Source organism: Marmota monax, unplaced genomic scaffold (assembly GCF_021218885.2).
Source record: "Marmota monax isolate L192 unplaced genomic scaffold, Marmota_monax_Labrador192_F-V1.1 WCK01_AAM20220418_F8-fsc00203, whole genome shotgun sequence".
In the NCBI taxonomy this organism is placed as follows: Eukaryota; Metazoa; Chordata; class Mammalia; order Rodentia; family Sciuridae; genus Marmota; species Marmota monax.
Genome location: NW_026694787.1, coordinates 1,719,892 through 1,741,542, shown reverse-complemented (window position 1 = coordinate 1,741,542; position 21,651 = coordinate 1,719,892). Strand labels below are relative to the sequence as shown.

The 21,651-nt window shown below is 39.5% G+C and overlaps 1 protein-coding gene across 7 annotated transcripts in view; it reads right to left on the bottom strand.

Moving 5' to 3' along the window:
* Positions 1-21,651, bottom strand: part of Sh3kbp1 (SH3 domain containing kinase binding protein 1) — a 331,424-nt gene that overhangs the window by 264,399 nt on the left and 45,374 nt on the right. For 6 of the 7 annotated variants that reach the window (XM_058573076.1, XM_058573077.1, XM_058573071.1 and 3 more), the window contains exon 2: positions 14,336-14,493. In XM_058573076.1, the coding sequence (XP_058429059.1) occupies positions 14,336-14,493 (158 nt within the window). The remainder of the gene's footprint in view (positions 1-14,335; positions 14,494-21,651) is intronic. The other variant, XM_058573075.1, reaches the window with a different exon arrangement.

Sequence of the window (21,651 nt, the reverse complement as noted above, 5' to 3'; positions counted from 1 at the left end):
AAATGGCCTCCAAAATGTTCTTCCTGCTTCCACCCTTACCCCTTGCAATCTGTTTTCAACATAGCAGCCTGAGGGAACCTGTTAAAACATCCCTGTCACATCACTCCTCTGCTGGAACTGCCCTAATTACTTCCCATCTCACTCAGTCACAACTCCTCGCTCACAGTGGCCCTGTCTGAAACCCTGTGACTTCTAAACCCATCTGCTGCCACTCACCCCTGGATTTCCCCCCTTTAGTGGGGCACTGGTCTCTGTTGTACCTTCAACATACCAGAGACTCTTTCCTCTGGGTCTTTGCACATGCTCTCTTCTCTGCCTAAAAGGTTCTCTCCCTCACTTCAAGTTTTAAGTCACTGTTTAGTGAGGTCTTTCCTGACTTCCCTGCTCCCAATAGTCATATCCCCTTCCTCTGTCTTTTCCCCTTCAAACATGTTTGTCCCAGGAAACCAGGTCCTGTGAGAGGCCCTATATGGGCCTTTTCAACAACATGGTTTCTGAGGCTCACATCTCCTCTCTCTGCACCAGAATCCCCCTTCCTTCCTCCACCCTTCTCCTCCCAACTCCACGTCTATCACTGGCCTTGCTAGTCTCCAAGCCAACCAAGGACAGTAGGTAATGCCTCCTGGGACCTGCTCAGTGCAGGGAAGGGGACCTCCCTAAATCCAGTTGCAACCATCACAGCATAATAACAGAATGTGACCATCCTGAGAGATAACTGCAATATGCATTACCCATGACAGGCTGGAGAAGTGTAGTGTACAGGAAAGTGGTGAGGTTTTTTTTTTTCCTTTTTATTTAATGGAAAACAATAAGGACAAGAGTTAAGAATCTTAAAAGATACTAATGGTGGAACTCATAACCAGATACTGATGGGTCTTGGAAGCAACCTATGCATTAGGATTTTCAATTTTTATTCTATTTTATTTTATTTTGTTTTTCTTTAGTTGTTGGTGGGCCTTTATTTTATTGATTTTATATGCAGTGCTGAAAACAAAACCTAGTACCTCACACATGCTAGGCAATCACTCTACACTGAGCCACAACCTCAGCCCCTCCTTTAGTTTTTTGAGATGTACAGTATATTATTATCTATAGTCACCTTGCTATGCAAGAGCACCAGAATGTCTTGCTCCTAACTCTAACCTTGTCCCCATGAGCAACCTTTCCCCATTCCTTACTACTTCTCTCCCCAACTTTGGGAACCACAAATTATTCTATTGTCAACTTCTAGGAGATTAAGTTGTTTAGATTCCACATTTAAGTGAGATCATGAAGTACTGCCTGGTTTATTTTACCTAATACAATGATCTTCAGTTCCATCCATGTTGCAAATGAGTGTTGAGAATTTTTAAAACTCCTTGGGTGATATTCATTTGTAGTCAAGTTGAGATCCAATGGCATTTAAAAAAAAAAAAATAGGAGCTGGGGATGTGGCTCAAGCAGTAGCGCGCTCACCTGGCATGAGTGCGGCCTAGGTTTGATCCTCAGCACCACATACAAACAAAGATGTTGTGTCCGCCAAAAACTAAAAAATAAATATTAAAAAATTCTCTCTCTCTCTCTCTCTCTCTCTCTCTCTCTCTCTCTCTCTCTCTCACTGAAACAGTCTTGCATACACTTGGTCACAATACAGTATTAATTTTATATGTTGCTAGATTTGTTTGGGTAATACTTTTTTGAGGGGTTTTTGTCCCTACGTTCTCGAGGGACATTGGTCTATAGTTTTCTTTTTGGACTGTCTGTTGTTTTGGTATCAAGCTTAGACTGTCTTCATATAATAATTTGGGGGGGGGGGGGTTATTCCCTCTTATTCTATTCATACTATGTAGAATTAATATTAATTCTTCTTTAAACATCTGGTAGAAATCTCCAGTGAAACCTTCTGAACCTGAAACTTTCCTATTGTGAACTTTTTAATTTTGAATTCAGTTTCTGTAGTAGTCATTGTACTATTATCTATTTCATCTTGGATAAGTTTTGGTAGTTTATTATTTTTGAGTAATTGACCCATTTTATCTAAATTGTCAAATATACATGCATATAATTATTTGTATTATTATTCTCTTATTATCCTTTTAATAGCTATAGGATCTGTGGTGATATCACCTGTTTCATTCCTGATATTATAATCTGTATCTTCTTTTTTATCTTCATCAGTCTTCTTAAAGGCTTATCCATCTTATTGATCTTTTTGAAGAACCAGCATTTTCACTGTTGTTTTTCTCTTTTCAACTTCAATAATGATTGTTCTGCTCTTGACATCATTACTTCCATTTTTCTGCTTGTTTTGGATTTGTTTTCTTTTTTCTAGTTTCTCGGAGTATGAGTTTAGATTATTGATTCAAGATCATTCCTCCATTCTGAGGTCTACCTCAACCATAAAACATGATTTTTTTTAAAGTAATGAGGAGACAGATGGCCTATTATATATACCCCTATTTTTACCTATGCACTGTTGTTTCTTAAGTTCCAAGTCTCCTGTTACATTTCCTTTGTGTTTAGAGAATATTTTTTAAGCCATTACTTAACAGTAGGTCTACCACTGGTAAATTCTCTTAGTTTTTCTCCATTTGAGAATATTTTTATTTTCTCTTCATTCCTGAACAATTTGGAGTAAACCATTCTTTTTCTTTCAAAACTTGAAAATGTTTTGTACTTCTTTCTGGGCTCCACAATTTCATATGAGAAATCTACTATCATTTGAAATCATTCTTCCCCTATAGGTCATGAATTGTTTCTATCTTGATGATTTGTCTTTAGGTTCTCAAAGTTTGATTATGATATGTCTTGATATAGATTTCTTGCAGTTTATCCCATTTAGGTTTTGCTCTGCTTCTTGATTCTGAAAGTCTATGCCTTTTACCAAATTTGCGGAGTTTCAGCCTTTATTTATTTATTTTTTAAAAAAAATAAACTAATTTTAATGGCTGTGCAATATTTCATCACAGTGTCATTTCAAAATGCATTTAATAATTGTCTCATTTGAGCATTTGTGATATTTCTGCCTGTTAGTTATTAAGATCGCTTGCTGCCACTTTCTTTTTTTTTTTTAATTTATTTATATATGACAGCGGAATGCATTACAATTCTTATTACACATATAGAGCACATATCTCTGGTTGTATACAAAGTATATATTCACACCAATTTGTGTCTTTATACATGTACTTTGGATAATAATGATCATCACATTCCACCATCATTTATAATCCCATGCCTCCTCCCTTCCCCTCCAACCCCTCTACCCTATCTAGAGTTCATCTATTACTCCCATGCTCCCTCTCCCTATTCACTAAGCAGCAGCCTCCTTATATCAAAGAAAACATTCGGCATTTGGTTTTTTGGGATTGGCTGACTTCACTTAGCATTATGTTCTCTAACTCCATCCATTTACCTGCAAATGCCATGATTTTATTCTTTTTTATTGCTGAGTAATATTCCATTGTGTATATATGCCACATTTTTATCTATTCATCTATTGAAAGGCATCTAGGTTGGCTCCACAGTCTAGCAATTGTGAATTGTGCTGCTATAGACATTAATGTAGCTGTGTCCCTGTAGTATGCTGTTTTTAAGTCCTTTGGGTATAGACCGAGGAGAGGGATAGCTAGGTCAAATGGTGGCTCCATTCCAAATTCTCCAAGAAATCTCCATAGTGCTTTCCATATTGGCTGCACCAATTTGCAGTCCCACCAGCAGTGTACCTTTTTCCCCACATCCTCACCAACACTTATTGTTGTTTGTATGCATAATAGCTGCCATTCTGACTGGAATGAGATAAAATCTTAGAGTGGTTTTGATTTGCATTTCTCTAATTGCTAGTGTTGATAAACATTTTTTCATTTATTTGTTAATTGATTATATATCATCTTCTGAGAAGTGTCTGTTCAGGTCCTTGGCCCATTTATTGATTGGGTTATTTGCTGTTTTGGTGTTTCATTTTAAAGAACTCAAACAGCCATTATTTATTTGAACTTTTAATTCCCATACTTTTATCTTTCTGAAATCTGATGACACAAATGTTAAATCTTATGTCACTGTCCCACAGGTTATCTAAGGCTCTATTCATTTTTTTCAGAGTACTTTCTGTACTTCAGATTGAATGAATTTTATTAATCCATTTTCAATTTTACTAATTTTTTCCTGTATCATATATAATCTATTATTGAACTCATCCAATAAGGTCTTTTTAAGCTTTTTAATTTGTTTATTTTTCATTTCTATAATTTCTAGCTATGGGCTCTATGTATTTGCTGAGATTTTCTAATTTTTCATTTGTTTGAAGAGTGTTTATAATTGATTATTAAAACATAAAATCTTTGTCAGATAATTCCAACATAGGAGTCTTCTCAGTGTCAGTACCTGTGGATTGCCTATTCTCATTTAAGTGGTGATTTTGTTAATCCTTGTTATCACAAGAGATTCTTTTATTGTATCCTGAGCATTTGGGCTATTTTGTTACAAGACTCTGGACCCTATTTAAACTTTAGCAGACAGGACCCTCTCCAGATTAAGCATGTAGGTCTGGGCTATTTTGTGGACTGTGGTTCCAATGACAGTTTAGTAGCCAGAACCCATATAGTGCTATTCTGGTCTGCTTCATTTGTGTTATTAGAGGTCATTCTGAAAACCTGGTTACTATTCCACACTTAAGTTTCTATTCTTAAGCCTTTTGGCATGTTAATTCTAGTCAGATTCATGTGTGGGTGGGTCAGGATTTTGCCCAGAACTTCTTTATGCAGGTTTAATGAATCCCTTTCTGCAGCTCCCTTCTGTCCAAGATCTCACACTCTCTAGTGCAGAAGGCCAGGGGTATATTACCTAATATTGCTCATGGAGGTGGCAGAGGTGAGAAGTCTAGAGTCCCAACCCACCAGCAGATGAGGAGAGAGTGGTCATGGATTGCCTGGTGCCACCAAGTGAAGTACAGAAGTCCAGATTCCCTCCTTAGTCTCCACTGACCTACCAACAGGGAAGAAAAGCTGCAACCCAAGCAATTTCCTATCTGTATTTTAAACCATGCACTTAAATAGCTTAAAACAACACCCATTTATTATCTCTAAGTTCTGTAGGTCAGAAATCCTGGTAGGTTCAGCTGGGTTCTTTGATCACCCAGAGTCTCACAAGGCCAATATCAAGATGTGGGCCAGGTTGGAATTTCACCTGAAGATTTGAGAGAACAATCCACTTTCAGGCTAGGCTCATTCAGGTTTTTGGCAGAATCCAGTTCCTTCTGAATGTAGGTCTGAGGTCTCCATTTCTTTCCTGCTGCCAGGCAAGATCTGTTCTTTGTTCCTATAGGTTGTAGGTTTCCCATATTCCTTCTCAAATGACCCCTCCTTCAAAGCAGGAAGCAAATCTCCTTCTTCTACCACTAGGAAGAGGAAGCTGTCTAGTCTTAATGGGCTCCTCTAATAAATTAGGCTTACCTGGATCACCTCCCTTTTTTAAGGTTAGCTGTGGCATATAACACAATCACTGGAGTGACAATTCTTCACAATTACAGGTTGTGAAGATTTGGGAGTGGAACCTTGAGAACCATTCCTAGAAATTTTGTACACCTCACTACCACTGGGTAGGGAGTAGAACAGAGTTGACTATATAGTTCAGCGATTCTGCAATTAGAATGTATTCATTCTATTGGACTTAAATTGAGCATTATTTATAAATTACTACATTCTTTGTGTATTTGTAGATTTCTTTTTACAATTTCCAGCATTATTATGTTTCCTTATATATTCACTTATATAGCCACTTTATACACAAAGCCACTTGAGAAATGATATCATAATATTTTCAAATCTAGGTCACTGGCTACCAATCCATGTTGTTGAGAAAAAGATATTAGATATAAATGATGATGCTGCCCTGTTGGTGCCTTGTACAAAATGAATGTCCAAGCTTTAGCAAGCAACAAAATTGCCTGAGCTTTTAAAAATATCCTAAGGCCTTATCCAAACTCCTGTCTGCATCCAAGCAGGGACACATCGGAGACCCACTAGCTGGAGTCCTCTGTGGGAAACCTACACTTTACAAGTTTAAATATCTAGTAATGATCACAACAATGTCCTAGATGGTTTGGATTTCAATCTTTAGAAAGCTGGGGGTTAAAACACATGATCTCAAAGTCCCTTTCTAAGCTAAGATTTGATAATCTTGTCATTAAGAAAAATAAGATTCCATTATGCATAATCACCACAATCAACTTGGTCAGGGGACTAAAATTCACTGAGGTCACAGCTCTCCCTGAGTCACAAGACACACACCCCCACCTTCCTGCACTGTAACAGTTACAAAGCCTGAGGAATCCGCCAAATGATGCGGGCTCTTACAGGTCACACACTTGTCCTTAATTACTCTAGATCCTACTTGGAGTAACATTTCTCACAATAATGTCTATCCTGTTGGTGTTTGGACTTTTTTTCTGAAAATAAACTATATGTTTAAAGTTGAAACAATAATTTGAGCTGGAATTGTTTACTTTCAAGGGCCCTATGGCAAGGGAATAATCAATAGTTGCACATCTAGATTATTTACCACTAATAGAAAAGACACTCCTGAAGAATATATCCTAAACACTGTAAAATGACATGTTTGCTTATAAATTAATAAAAATGAAATATTTCTCCTAATTGTCCTACTTTCAGAATTTGTAGAAAAATAGTATAAGCCCATAAATCCAGGCAAAGGCTGATCTTTTGGGTTAAAATAGCCAACTTGTGAAGATAATTCTCTAAAATTCAGTAAATAAGTCAATAATCTTGACTCCACCTGAGAGGATACTTGGGGGAGGCATAATACAGTAGGCTATGATGGTGACTGGCTTAATGCCATAGGGACAATTCAGGCACCCAGATAATGCTGCCTGCTAGAGCTACGGGACTAGAGCCAGCCTGCCTGGATTACAGTGCTCTCTCTGCTGAGAGAGCACTAGCTTGTGTGACTGTGGATGAGTCTTTTAACCTCGATAAGCATCTGTCATCTGTTCTGAAAAATAAACATCATAAAAATTGTATCTATGTCACAGGGAGGTATAGGATTTAATGAAACAAAACACAGGAAGGGCTTAGCCTCCTTCCTGCCTGGCATGCAGTAAGTGCTCAATAAATTTTGGTCATTGTACACAGACAGACACAGGTTGATTATACACACAGAGCCAGGCTGCCAGTAGGCCTTGAATAGAATGCAGCCATTATTATTCCATAGAGTAACCCAGCAATCAGGGCCAGAAAAGCTAACTATGGGTTCATTTAGCACGTTCTAACAGTTGCCTGATGAATCCACTCAGAAACTTCTCAAGTGGCATTTTAATCAGGAACACCTTTGTTGAACAGCTTTTCAGAATAATATCTAACACACGCTCTAATGACCCAAGGCCAGGTCACAGGCATTAAAACTCATCCTGTGGGAGAAGTTAGATTTGTGACAATGTGATATTCCTTTCAATGTGTCTCCTTTGTGTTTATATCCTCCGGTGCCTAGCACAAAGCAGACACCCAACTCACTCCCTGAGTAGAGCCGACCCCCACACATCCAAGCACATCCCCAGTAATGTTGTGAGCAAGAAGAGGCTCTGCACAGCACAAAATGCACCTGCAAAAATTTCTGCTCCCTTCTTAAGAGTGCCAAGTATCCTGAAAACTAATCATCAATATAATTCACAAAATTAATGGCCTCTGGGTGAAAAGTTGAATGAAAAGTGAAATTTAATCAAAGAGATCCATGTTAGGGTCTTTAAATATAGAACAGCAACCTGGAAACCTCTACTTTACACCATTTAGTTGTAGTCAATTTGTAATTCTTTCCTAAGTCAAGAACAACAGTGTAACTGTGAGCTTTCTCTAGGAGGGGTGCGAGTATGCAAAATACAGGCCTTTCGCCTCACTGATTAAAAAAAAAAAAAAAAAACTATTCCAACCACTCTACATAATTACCAAGAAAAGGCTCTGAGTAAACTTTAGATAGGGCAAAGTGGAAGGAGGAGATGGGTGGGGGTGTGGGGGTAGGAAATACCATGGAATGAGATGGAAATCATTACCCTAAGTACATGTATGAAGACACAAATGGTGTGATTCTACTTTGTATAAAACCAGAGACATGAAAAATTGGGCTGTATATGTGTACTATGAAATGAATTGTATTCTGCCGTTATATATTAACAAATTAGAATAAATAAATAATCTGATTTTTTTTAAAAAGCCTCTCAGTATGCCAGAGTCTTTCTAAAACATCCAACAAATGAGAGCTGAGGCAAGGGCAAAGCAAGTTGAAAAATGTCACATTTTGCTCACATAGGATGTGAGCTCCAAGTGACTCCCACATTCAGCCATGGGGCAGGCAGGCAGCGTGTCAAACATACTTCTACCTAACACATATAGAAACGCCCGAGAAAACAGCTCACTTCCTCACAGACAGTATCAGATAAGTTTAAAGATCAGCAAGCAAATTCTTTTAACCCCTACCGCAGCTTCCTGCTTTCTGCAGGTCTATTTGTGAGCTACAAAATGTCAAGGGCCTGGGTCTTGCTGCACTTTACCAAATGTCCCCTCCAAGAGCAGGCAGACACCTGCATGTCAGCTCAAGCCATGGTGTGAAGGCCTTTCTTTTTAAAATTCACTTTGCTAACCATTTAAAAATGAGTATCTGTTAGGGGGAAAGGGGGCTGGGGTAGAGCTCAGTGGTAGAACACTTGCCTAGCATGCATGAGGCCTTGGGTTCAATCTCCAGTACTAAATAAATAAATAATTAATTAAAAAGTATATTTGTAGATCCATTTCAGAGGAACCCAGAAAAGAGCTGTTTATCAATCCTTTGCATGACTAAAGCACACCATCTGGATCTGAGAGTTAGGTTTAAGAAGGAAGACACTGGTAATTAAATCCAAAGACAGAGCCCACATCTGCCTATAGTAGGTGACTGTCTTTCTGTTTTATGTGGCAGTTTGAGGTCCCAGAAGGGCAGCCATTTTTTTTCTCAACTATAAATCTTTGAGAATTCATCCTAGTCTTTCATACTATTGTACGTATTATGATCAATTCATGGTCAATTCAGGAAAAAACATCCAAAAGTTGGAAATCAGGCAAAAAAAGATGATCTTGTGACCTTTAAATGCACTTTATAATAAGCCCTCCAAGAGGGTCATCTGCATTTCTGGAAAAGTAACAATTTAACTGACACTTTATTATGACATTTTACAACCCTGTAAAAGAGGAACACATAGAAATATGGTACAATATGCTGCTTCCTTTTTTTCCTTTTGTAGAGATGATAACCCCAAAGGCTAGAATTTTATTGTCCTCTAAGACATGAACCAATTTTGAATCGAACTTTACAATCTTATTTGAACATCTCTTTTCCACTGACTTTTTAATCAGTTCCTCATACCCTCACTGAGGGTATGTTATTCTGCTAGTTCCCTCATTAAATGAGTTCAGCAAAATGTAGACACATGCTCTCTATGTGCATGTGTTTAATAATGTAAGAATTAGAGTTTGATGGTTTCTGGGCCTAACAGTGGAATCATCTCTGGGAGACTGAGTTCTGTGCTTTAGAGCTCTCACCAGTCATACTCCTAGGGCAGCTACACTAAGACAGAAAGATTAGTTCAGTCAGCTCATGTGAGGCACATGAGGCTCAAAGTATAAGTGTGACACCTTCCCTTCATAGAGACCACAGCTTTACACAGAGAAAAACCTACTGGTTGAGAACAAGGCCAGCAAACGCACTCCTACGTGTGTGTCTGTGTGTGTGTTTGTTACCAGTCTTGAGCCCAGGGCAAAATTCATACACACACACACACACACACACACACACACATATATATATATATATATATATATATATATATATATATATATATATATATGAGAAATGAGTGCTTCTGCCCAAAGAAGACAAGAATGTCCAGAACCTTTATTCATAAAATCCCCAATCTGGAAACAACTGAAATGCCTATTGACAGGAAAATGGATAAACACATTTTAGTGTGTTATCATGGGTTACTTTACAACAAGAACAAAATACTGAACAAAGTACTGATGCATGCAATAACATTTTTTGTACAAAAGATGCCATATATAGAAGAGCACATATTGGGGGCTGAGGATATACCTCAGTTGGTAGATATACCACATGCCCTGGGTTCAATCCCCCAGAACCACACACACACACACACACACACACACACACACAAAGAGCATATATTGTATGAGACCATATATGTGAAATTCAAGTACAGGCAATACTAACCTATGATAACTGATTACCTAGGAAGACATGAATGATTAGACAAAAGTATGATAGAACTTTATGGACGGATAGAAATAGCATTGATCTGGATAGTGGTTACAGAGGCATACTCATTACAAAAACAAAAATCATTCCCAGTGACTCGGGAGGCTAAGACAGGAGGATCACAAGTTCAAGGCCAGCCTCAGCAAATTAGCAAGGCCCTAAGCAAGTTAGTGACATACTGTCTCAAAATAAAGAAATAAAAAGGGTTGGAGATATGGTTCAGTGGTTGGTTAAGCATCCCTAGGTTCAATCCAGTAACAACAACAACAACAACAACAACAAAAATCATGCACTCTAATGACTCATACATTTTATTCTATGTAAATTTCATCTTAAAATGAATTTTTTAAAAAATTTAAAGAGAGAGCCAGGTGTGGTGGCACACACCTGTAATCTCAGCAGCTCAGGAGGCTGAGGAAGGAGGATTGCAAGTTCAAAGCCAGCCTCAGCAAAAGCGAGGCCCTAAGCAACTCAGTGAGACCCTGTCTCTAAATAAAATACAAAATAGGGCTGGGGATGTGGCTCACTGGTTGAGTGCTCCTGAGTTCAATCCCCAGTTCCAAAAAAATAAAATAAAATAAAGAGAGGAGATAAAGAAAAACATATTCCAAAAGAAGTAGGTGCAGAAAGGATTTGAAAAGATTCTTCCACATTTACATTTAATAAATGAGAACTAAAAGAGGGACAAATCCAGAAGGCCACATGGGCCAACAGATTGCAAAGTGAGAGCTGGTAAGATTCAGGTTCGTTTGTGACAATGGGATGGTCTGATATATGGAATACCAGGAAGATAGCTGGTATTTTTTGTCTTGAAAGACTAAGACAATACAGATGTAAAGGTGGACAATAAATGCCAGCTCTGGGAGAACATGCTCAAATAGGACACTGAGTAAGGGTCTGATAAATGAATTCAGAAAATTCTTAAGGAAGGCTCTCTAACAGTGCTAACACCAAGATAAAGGCATAAAAATGAATGAAGGGATTCTACAAAAGTACCTCATTCAATCCAGGGACAAATTATTCTTAGTTTAAATATAATCTACATAAATCACTTCCAAAACTATACACCTATGCCAATATGATTGTTACTAACTAAAGACACCTTTTATGCTTTTAGAATTCTCTATGGGAGTGTTGGTTATTGTTAAACTCTACTGCATCCACCTACTGAATTTTCAATTATAGGCCTGAGGGTGAAGACTTAAAAATGGACTCAGCCATCTGAAAGCATCAAAGTTTCTTTTTCTACCAAATGTGACAGCCGCAAGTAATGCAGCCCCAATCATTCCTGCCACATCCTTTCTTCCCTACATGGAGTGAGTACCTCCCAAGAACATAAGTTCCCTTCACTGCACAAGGGCTCAAGCCAAGGTTCGACAACAACTGATTAGTCAAGAGCCAGGAGAGTCAATTCCCAGGGAAAAGGGCCCGAAATAGGACCTGCAGCACACTCACTAGGTAGCTGCCACTGTACTAAAAGATTGTCAGTGCTGTGTCATTTAATCCTCAAAGTAGTTGGGAAGTAGTTGGACTCTCAGAAAGAAATGACACATCCAAATTAGGGTAATCTGAGGTGGGACTAATAAAGAGACTCATATGAAGTAGGTGAGATATTTTAAAAACCCACAGCAATAGCCAAGGGTTAGGGACAAAGAGCCACCAGACCTGCAAGGATGCAGGGACAGGTGTGTGGAGGAATACAGACTGAATGGGAACAGCCACCTCTCTGGTAAGGGACACAGGCAGCCAAAGTGGTGATACATGACCTCACTAGCCTCCTCCCTCCCTGCCATCTCCTACCAGGGCTCCCTTTAAGCCAAAGCCCATGGGAGGCAGGAGCCACTGCTGAGGGCCCACCCTACCTAGCCCAAAGCAATGCAGGCAGGGCGATGGAAGACGTCCTGGCAAAAAGGACCACATCACCCTCCTTCATAGGGAAGGAGTCTTTTGGTCCCCAGAAAGGGGACCCTAGATGAGGAGGAGGGTCACCTTCTAGACTCTCTGTGGGCAATTCCCGCCCTATCTTTCCCAGCCATCTTCCATAACCCCTTGTAGCATAGCCTTGAGTCCAGGGAAAAATCCATAGGTGTTTACCAATGCCTTCTCAGATTCTGTGAATTTGTGGTTTGAAATGAGGGAGCACTATGCCAACAGGACATGTTAAAGGCTTTCAGAATAGGGCCTGCCCTCAAAACTGGAGCTGATGCTACAGTCCCTGCTCCATCCCAGGCCTCTCCTCTCTCTTTCTGACAGCCCTCCCTCCTTCCCAGGGTCCTCTTCTCTCTTTCTTACAGTCCTCCTCTGTCATTACTTCCACCTTTGTCTTCACTCCAACCATTGTCCCTTTTATCCAGGAAAACCTTCTTGTCACAGAAGAATTGGTTCAACTTCAAGAACAGTCCCTTCCTAAAATTTTATTTGGAAAGGCAAAAGATTTACTTCCCATTTCCACATCAACAGAGTTAATTCATGGTGGCCTGGAAATGTTTTTCTACTCTTAAAATGGAAGAAGCCAGGCGGGGTGGTGCACACCTATAATCAAAGCGGCTCAGGAGGCTGAGGCAGGAGGATTGCAAGTTCAAAGCCAGCCTCAGCAACTTAATGAGGCCCTAAGCAACTTGGTGAAAACCAAAATATAAAAAAGGCTGGAGGTGCTGGGGTTGTGGCTCAGTGGTAGAGCGCTTGCCTAGCATGTGTGAGGCACTGGGCTCAATCTTCAGCACCACATATAAATAAATAAATAAAGGTCCATTGGCAATTTAAAAAATATTTTTAAAAAAAGGCTGGGAAGGAATATGGCTCAGCAGTTAAGTGCCCCTGGGTTCAATTCCCTGGGTTCAATTCAGAGAGAGAGAGAGAAAGCTGCTGGAGTCAAGCACAGGGTGCGAGGTCTATACTCCTACCATTGTAGAAAGCAGTGTTTATCAGCATGTTACTAACAAAAAGCCCCCCAGTTTTCTGTATACCAAAAAGAAAAGAAAAAAGAAATGCTAGCAGGAACACCCAGAAACAGGATCCTAAAGACTGAGCTAGGTTCCTACATTTTTGAGACTTAAGACAGTACAAGGTAGAGGACCTAGGGGCTGGCAATCCCAAAGCACATCATATGTTTTTCATCAACACTCCTTGTCCTGAAATCCTTCCACTAGGCCCATGGGGCTCCTTTGAGAGCAGGGCCACCTGTTAATGGGCCCATATTACCTGCCTCAAGCAGCCAACGCACACTGATTGGTATGCCCAGTACTACAGAGAATGCCAAAGAGAACCTAAGGATTTCTGTATGCAGCTCTTCATACCAAGGACAATCTCCTCTTCTCCAGTGTGAGATGGGAAGTTTATAGTACTGGTGCTTTTAGATATAGCTAGTATTTCCCATAAGGAACAGCTTCCAGGTGATCCCTTTTTTTACCCAGCAATTTGAACTAGTATTTACAGCTATATAATATGTAGTTTATTAATGATAATGTGATATACTTTTGTAAGTAAGTGCTAGATGACTTTGGCAAAGGACATAATTTTCAAAACCTTACTGGAGAAATAGGTTTTGTTCAGTGCCTCATGGACATAAGGGATAAAAAAAATAATATTACTCCTATCAAAAAGATAATATAATTATAAAGGTAGAAAATACAGCATTATTCAGATTCTGTATTTAGTTTGATTGCTACTTCATGTAAGTGGTCAAAACTGAATTTCACCTTCATTTTGCATGGAATGGAAATGGAAAAACTTCTTTGAAACTCTTAAGGCAAATAAATAAGTACATAAATAATTTAACAAGCTTTATATTTTTCTAGCATTTTCTAAGAATTGATACACAGTTTGGGAAGAGATAATTCTGGGCCTTAAAAAAGCCATTTCAAAACAGATATTCCAGATATCAAGGGCAAAACTATACATGGTCTTCTTGATATCACCCAGGAGATCAAACTGTCAACATAGCCCCTAAAAGTCCCATGCAATTCATCCTCAAATACCCCCACAGCCTTTGTTCAGCAGAGCCCACAAAGGAGACAGGAAAAGGGTTTTGCTTTGTACTCACTCTTACAAAGTTGTCAGGGAACAAACCTCTCCTGCCGTTGATCTGTCCCTCCCACCAGCCTCCATCCTCCTTCCTGATGTTGGTGATGACCTCACCCACGCTGATCGTCAGCTCATCGTCGTGCTGGGCCTGGTAATCAAACTCCACTATGGCCTCCACTGGAAAAGACAGAGAAAAAAGACCAAGTTAGATCAGATGTTACAGAAGTCTGAGGCCCAGCATCCCCGGAAGGCCAGTAGAGTCATATTAAAGGGACTTCCCCTCTACAAATATTTAAAATAATAAGGCCATACACAGCAACCCAATTTTGGTTAACCTAAAGCCTAAAGAACAGAAACCACAAAGTGCTGGTCGTGGTCAGACTCAGGCAGAGTGGCCTACTGGTCTCAGGGACAACAGGGGCTTCAGAGGGGAAATCACACAACAGCAGCCTAAAAAGATCTGCCCCACCCAGGTGGAGTCCAGTCTCATTTCCCTGAGGACAGAGACTGCAGACAACAGACATGAGTTTGGCCAGTGCTATGAGATGCTAACCTTCCTAGGCCTCAGTTGTGTAAAATATGGACCATAATTCCCACGCAACAGAGATATTACCTATCTCTCAAGGACAACGTGTAAAGATGACTGGTATAAATAGCCAGGCTGGTGAAACCAATGTCTCAGACTGCTACTCAGAACCACAACTGCACTGGGTGTAGTAGTGCACACCTGTAATCCCAGCAACTCGGGAGGCTGAGGCAGGAGGATCATGAGTTCAAAGCCAGTCTTAGCAACTCTATTTCTAAATAAAATACAAAAAAGGGTTGGGGATATGACTCAGTGGTAATGTACCCCTGGGTTCAATCCCTGGTATAAAACACACACACACACACACACACACACACAATTGTCCTCTCAACAGATAAATTCTTAGGCAACAATACCATGTTACACTGTCTTCCCATCCTAAACAAAGTATCTCTTATACTTGATAATAGGTGGAGTTAACAGGCTAGAAAAATGGATTTTCTCATTGACAAAGTGCCAATGCAAATTAGCAGAGCCAAGCAATCCAGAGATTAGTTAATTTATCCACAAGTTGATTATATAATTTATTGAGAATTTGGGCTCTTCCTCATGCCTACCTCAATACACACCAATCTCCATACCATTTCCTTTTTCATTTGCAGCTCCATATGAATGAATGAATACAAAGATAGCAAAAAATTAGATGAGCCCCAAGTGGTAAATTAGCAACTCTGAAGTTATGATAAAATAATGGAAAAGTTAAATGATCTCTATTTTAAAAAGTGTGTGTACTAAAACTAACGGAAATGGGTTACAGATCTAAATGTAAGAGTTTAAATTGTAAATCTTTTTCTTTCCTTCTTGGTTTTTTATTAACATGTAATAATTATACATAATAATAAGGTATATATAGTGTGATATTTTAACACATGCACATAGTGTGTACTGATCAAATCAAGGCAATTGGCATTTCCCTCTCCTTGTCATTTCTTTACATTTGGAGCCTTCAAGTGCCTCTTTTCTAGATCTAAGAGAGCATAAAAGAAAACTATAATGAAAAAAAAAAGAAAACTATAATGACATTGGCTTTGGCAAAGATTTCATACATAAAAGACAAAAGGCAAAAATGAGCAAAAAAAATTAATTCATTGAGGTCAGTTTTCTAAGCAAACAGCTGGCAGGTGAGTGGGTCCCCATCACAAGGGCTTTGCATATCTATTAGTGATAAGTTCCCAAGGCACTGCCATTTCAGAATATCCTATTCACTCAGACTCTCCACTCAATGTCAGCTAAACCAGCCAGTCATAAGCAACTCAAAGTGGAATTTCCTTTCCCAAGATCATAGTTTCATCCCAAAATTAGCTGACTCACTCCACTGTCATAAATATGCCCAGGATGAGGTTGAGTTGTGACCTACTGTCATCACTTATCAATGGAAAGGAGTGTAAGAGCAGAAACAAGGCAACCTTTTTCAATTTCTCCTAGTTCCTAACAAGCATGCAGGCAGAAACATTCCCATCTTCTTGTGCAGGGTTCTGTTCCCCAGCAGTTAAAATGAACCATTCTAACAACTGGAATGGTTAAGAAACAGCTTTCAGAGCACTGGGGTTATAGCTCAGTGGGCTGGGGTTGTGGCTCAGTGGTAGAGTGCTTGCCTAGCATGTGTGAGGCACTGGGTTCAATCCTCAGCACCACATATAAATGAATAAAATAAAGGTCCATCAACAACAAAAAAATTATTTTGAAAAATAACAATAAAGCTATTATATCTATCTATAACCAATATATTAAAAAGAAATAGCTTTCAGTTGGGCATAGTGGCACACACCTGCAGTCCCAGATACTAGAAAGTTGAGATGGGAAGATAACCTGAGCCTACAAGTTAGAGACCAGCCTGAGTAATCAGCCCAAGACCTCATTTCAAAGGGGGAAAAAAAAAAAACAGCTCTCTAGCTCTCTTCAAATAACCTAAAGATGGATCTATGGAAGTTTTGCCATAGGAACTGAGGTCCCAGTAACCACTATGCATGTACCAAACACTGCTTTCCACATCATCCCATTTCCCAATTAAACAATATGATGCCCAATGAAAGAACCTGAAGCTCAGCAAGGAAGTTAAGTTCATTTTCTGAGTCACTACTCTCCAAAGTGGGATGGACCCACTTCAGGGATCCACTGAGATCAGAGGAGAAAAAGAACATCTGTTCATTTTATTTTAATTTTAAAAAGTAAAAAACAAAAAAAAAAAAAACACAACTTCCACTTACAGAATGTTACTGGCTCCTTCACTTGGTCTCCAGTTCAGAAAGTCAGGGATCTTTCAAGGGACAGGAAGTAGCCTGAGAGAGTGGAACCAAGGAGCATTGAACAAGGAGACCTGCTAGAGCAAGCACCAGCTTCCGCACTGTTGGGTGCTCTCCAGTTCTGTGATGACTCCAGGTAAAGCCGCTTTATGAACCTTACCCCTTTAACCTAAAATTGCCCTCACTAAATGGATTATGGGCTTGAAAAGATTTGTGTGAAGAAAGTAGGGGTTAAGACAATACTTAACTAGAATCTAAATAGATAAGAAAATGGCTGAGCTGCCACTTCAGCTCTTGGTGAGAGTTTTTTACCAGCCACATTTGGAGGTGAACACAGGGACAAGACAATCACATCTTACAGGGAAATGACCACAGGATTCTCATAATCAACACAATTTGTATCATGGGTTTACTCCCACTTCTGATGTAGGTGTAAATGTTGAGCTATCAGGATTAGTAAGATTTAAAAACTATGTGCCTGAGCCATGTAGAAAATGTCTTTGGTTTCCCCCAATTTATAGCCATTCAATACTTAATCTGCTATTTCCCAAAAGTTCATCAAACCTAATAATAAAGGTTTAGGAGGGGTTTTCTTAATCTTAAGTTAGTACAGTAACATACAATCACACGCCATGAAATGATGCTTCAGTCAATGATAGACCACATATATGATGACAGTCTAATGAGACCATATCACCTAGTGATGCCATAGCCATTTTAGTTCATGTAAGCACACTCTACAGGATTCACACAATGGAGAAATCACCTAATTTTTTAACCACAGGTACCCTTTTTGAAACAAGAAATGAAAAGGCTTGGAAAACTCACTCTCAAGGGCCAATTCCATTAGCACATGGTGGGTGGTGCTGAAGGAAACTGCCCACTGGCATGCCTTTGCAATGTGAGAGGAGAAAAGAGAGGCTTCTAAGAAGAGGTCTGGGCCTAGGACCTCTCGATGGTGAACTTAAACCCTATGTCCTCTCAGGGACTCAGGACCTGACCAATTTATGGAGTATAGCCTTGTTTCTTCCTCCCTAAACAGCAAGCTGCATTTTCTCTGTTCTCTATATGAATATGATGCCTAATGAAAGAACCTGAAGCTCAGCAAGGAAGTTAAGATCATTTTCTGAGTCACTACTCTCCAAAGTAGGATGGACCCACTTCAGGGATCCACTGAGATGAGAGGAAATACCAAGATAAAGTTGGAAGATAAAGAAAATTTTGAATTCACTTTAAGTAGATGGCTACTGAGAAGTAAACAGCTGCTGCCTGATACACCAAACCAGAGAGGTACACATCCTGAAATTTCTTCAATCTCTCATTCAGTGACCCAAGGGTAAGCCTTAATAGATGCCTGCTATGACCAAGGCTAGGGATTAGGGATTGGGGACTCAAAGATAAATAGAGCATAACTACATAATATTTGAGTCTTGCATCCAATATCCTATCTAGCTGGTCTTTCCTGATTTACCCTTTCTTTAAACTCCCAATTTAGCCCTAAATTTTCTTAAACATAGGTAATCACATGAACCCTCCCTGCCTTCTGACCACCCTGCCTATGACTGCATCCAACCTAGCTGCCTGGCTCTTCCAGCTCCCAGGCCTCCCTAGCCCTGCCACTGAGACCACCATCCGATGCTGAGGAGGCTTATGCATATGTCCTCCAAGTAGGCATCTAAATGCCTTCTGGGTATGAAATCACCCTTATTTCCCTTCTGGCCCCCTGTGACAGTCCAAGGCATGCAATAGGTGCTCAGTGCGAGCTTCATAACCACACCACTCAGCTTCCATTTTATAATGGCAGATAGTTCTCTGCCCAACAAAGGTGCTACTAAAATTTCAAGTGTCAATCACATTTTTGCAAATTGAGTCATATTCTTCAGTGCACTAAGGGAGTTTGCTATTTAAAAGATCCTGCGGTTGATTCTTTTGTAACATGAATAATCACTTCCTGCTTTACTTTTCCTGTCAAGATGAATTTTTTTATATATTAGGTTTCTCTAAGGGTAGAAAAACCTATGCAGAGTTTCATTAAGAGCTCCTATATCATGAGCTATATCTCCCCTACCCCCTCTAAGTGCCCTTTCCTATGTTCTCTGCGGGATTTTGAAGAGTTTAGGACTTTTCTGTCCAATACAGTATCACTAGCCACATGCGGCTACTAAGTACTTGAAATGTCTGAATGGAGATGTGCTCTAAAAGTACAGCAAGTTTCAAAAACTTATTCTGGGAAAAAAGAATGTATAATTACTCATCAATAATTTTTATGTTGAAACAATACCTTAGATAAGTTGGGTTAAATAAATACATTATTCAGTTTCACCTGTTTTTTTATTTTTATTAATGTGGTGGCTAGAACATTTAAAATGACATGTGTGGGTTACACTGTATTTATATTGCACAGCAAGGGTTTAGGATAATGCTTGGCAAATGGGCAACGAAGTCCTCAGATTGCACAAATAGCCAAAATGTTCACAAGAGTCCACAGAAAATCTGTCCCCTAAAACCCATTTCCTTGCCTTCAGGAAACTATAAGTAGCTGCACCAAGGATAAAACATTACCTAAGTTTTTGTTTTTTAATAGTACCCTTTGGGAAACTACCTCTGGGCATGAGCACAAAATTAAAACATTAAGCTAAGTAAAATATATCAGAGGTATAATTAGGACAACAGTAAACAAAATCCCATTTCTAAAGGCACCATAAATTACAAAACTTTAAGAATGTCTCCCCATCAGAAAAATAATACCCTCCAGCTGCCCGCTGTGCCAAAAGCCTCCACAAGTTTGCTACATCTACTGTGCTGCAAAAACCAAAGCTACAGTTAACCAGTGTTATGAAAAGATAGAGCCAGAGGAGATAAGAAATCTGCTTAGAAATGAAAACACTTCAACCTTCCCTATCTCCGCCTTCAAATTTGCTGAATGTCTCCTCCCCCCAAAGATGAAATGGGTGGTTTTTAACTGTCGGTTGGCTAAGCCAGCTGCCAAGCAGCTTCTCACGGCCAACTTCTCACGGTGGTAATGGTGCAGGCATTTCTGAACCCCACTCTGTGACCTGGCCCCTCCTGCTTTGCTTGCTGTATTTACTTCCTCCTCCTAGCCCAGCTTTCTGAGCTGCAATTTCACGTTGGCTTATCCCAACTGCCTGCAAGCTCCATCTGGGAAAAGCCCTTATCTTTCCCAGGATTCTATCTCCCTCACTTAGCATCATGTCTGACTCAATAAATATTTGAATAAACCAAAGTGCATGAAGGAGAATGAGAGTTTTCAATTAATTTCCTTTGTTTTATACACACACATGCGCACATGCAATGTCGCAAAAGTCTTGATGCAGTTTTCAGTTTTAATCATTTCAGAAGTAGAAATGTTACACACTTACCATGTATGATTTTCCATTTTGTGAATTCTGAAGAATACACACACACACACACACACATTTTGTGGGGGGTGCAGTACTGGAAATTGGGCCCTGGGGCACTCTACTGCTGAGCTACACCCCCAACCATTTTTATTTTATTTTGAGACAGGGCCCCTCTAAGTTGCTGAGACTGACCTAACTTGTGATCCTCCTGCCACAGTTTCCAGAGCAGCTAGCTGGGATTACAATGATGTGCCACCGCACCCAGCTCTGAAGAATAAATTTTTAATTTTAATGTTTTGTTTTAGTCCTCTAATTGAAGGAAGCACAGAAAACCAAGAAGCAATATTTTTTACCAGAAAAGATTTTACCAAAAAAGATCATGATTGCTGATTACTGGTGACAGAAAGAACATTAGTTACCATTTCATCAAATCCTTTTCCTAATGTTACGGATGAAGAACTGAGGTCTGAAATGTTCTGCTTAGAAAGACTGAGGACTATGGGTTGGGGATATAGCTCAGTTGGTAGAGTGCCTGCCTTGCATGCACAAGGCCCGGGTTCAATCCCCAGCACCCCTCCCCCCCCCAAAAAAAAAGACTGAGGACTAAATAATGGTAGTTTTAAGACTAGGATTCCACTCAATCAAATGGCAGTCTATAGGAGAAAAGTGAAGATCTAAAACAAGAGCAGAGAAAACTAAGACCGGCAAGATATACAATTTTGTACCACTGCAGGGCTTCTATTTTTTCCCCTATGATTCTGGGCCATAGTTTCCAGAAATCCAAAAGGTACACTAGTCGGGAAAATATAAAAATCTATGTTCAAATCTAAAAAGGCAGAAAATAGATCAGTGGTTAATTGAGACCAGGGTTGGGAAGAGCAACATGTTACAAATGGGTAAGAGGGATCTTTTGAGGTAATGGAAATATTTTTTAATTAAACTGTGGTAAGAACTGCACAATACTGTGAATTTACTAAAAATGTATTAAATTGTACACTTAAACTGGGTAAATTTTCATACCTCAATATAGCTTTTGAAAATTTTAAAAAAGAAAAGCTTGCATGATATATTGAGGAACTTTTGGTAGTAGACATTTGTTCATCAAGTTGGCTGACTGTGTTTGTGCCCCAGGGAGAGACCACTC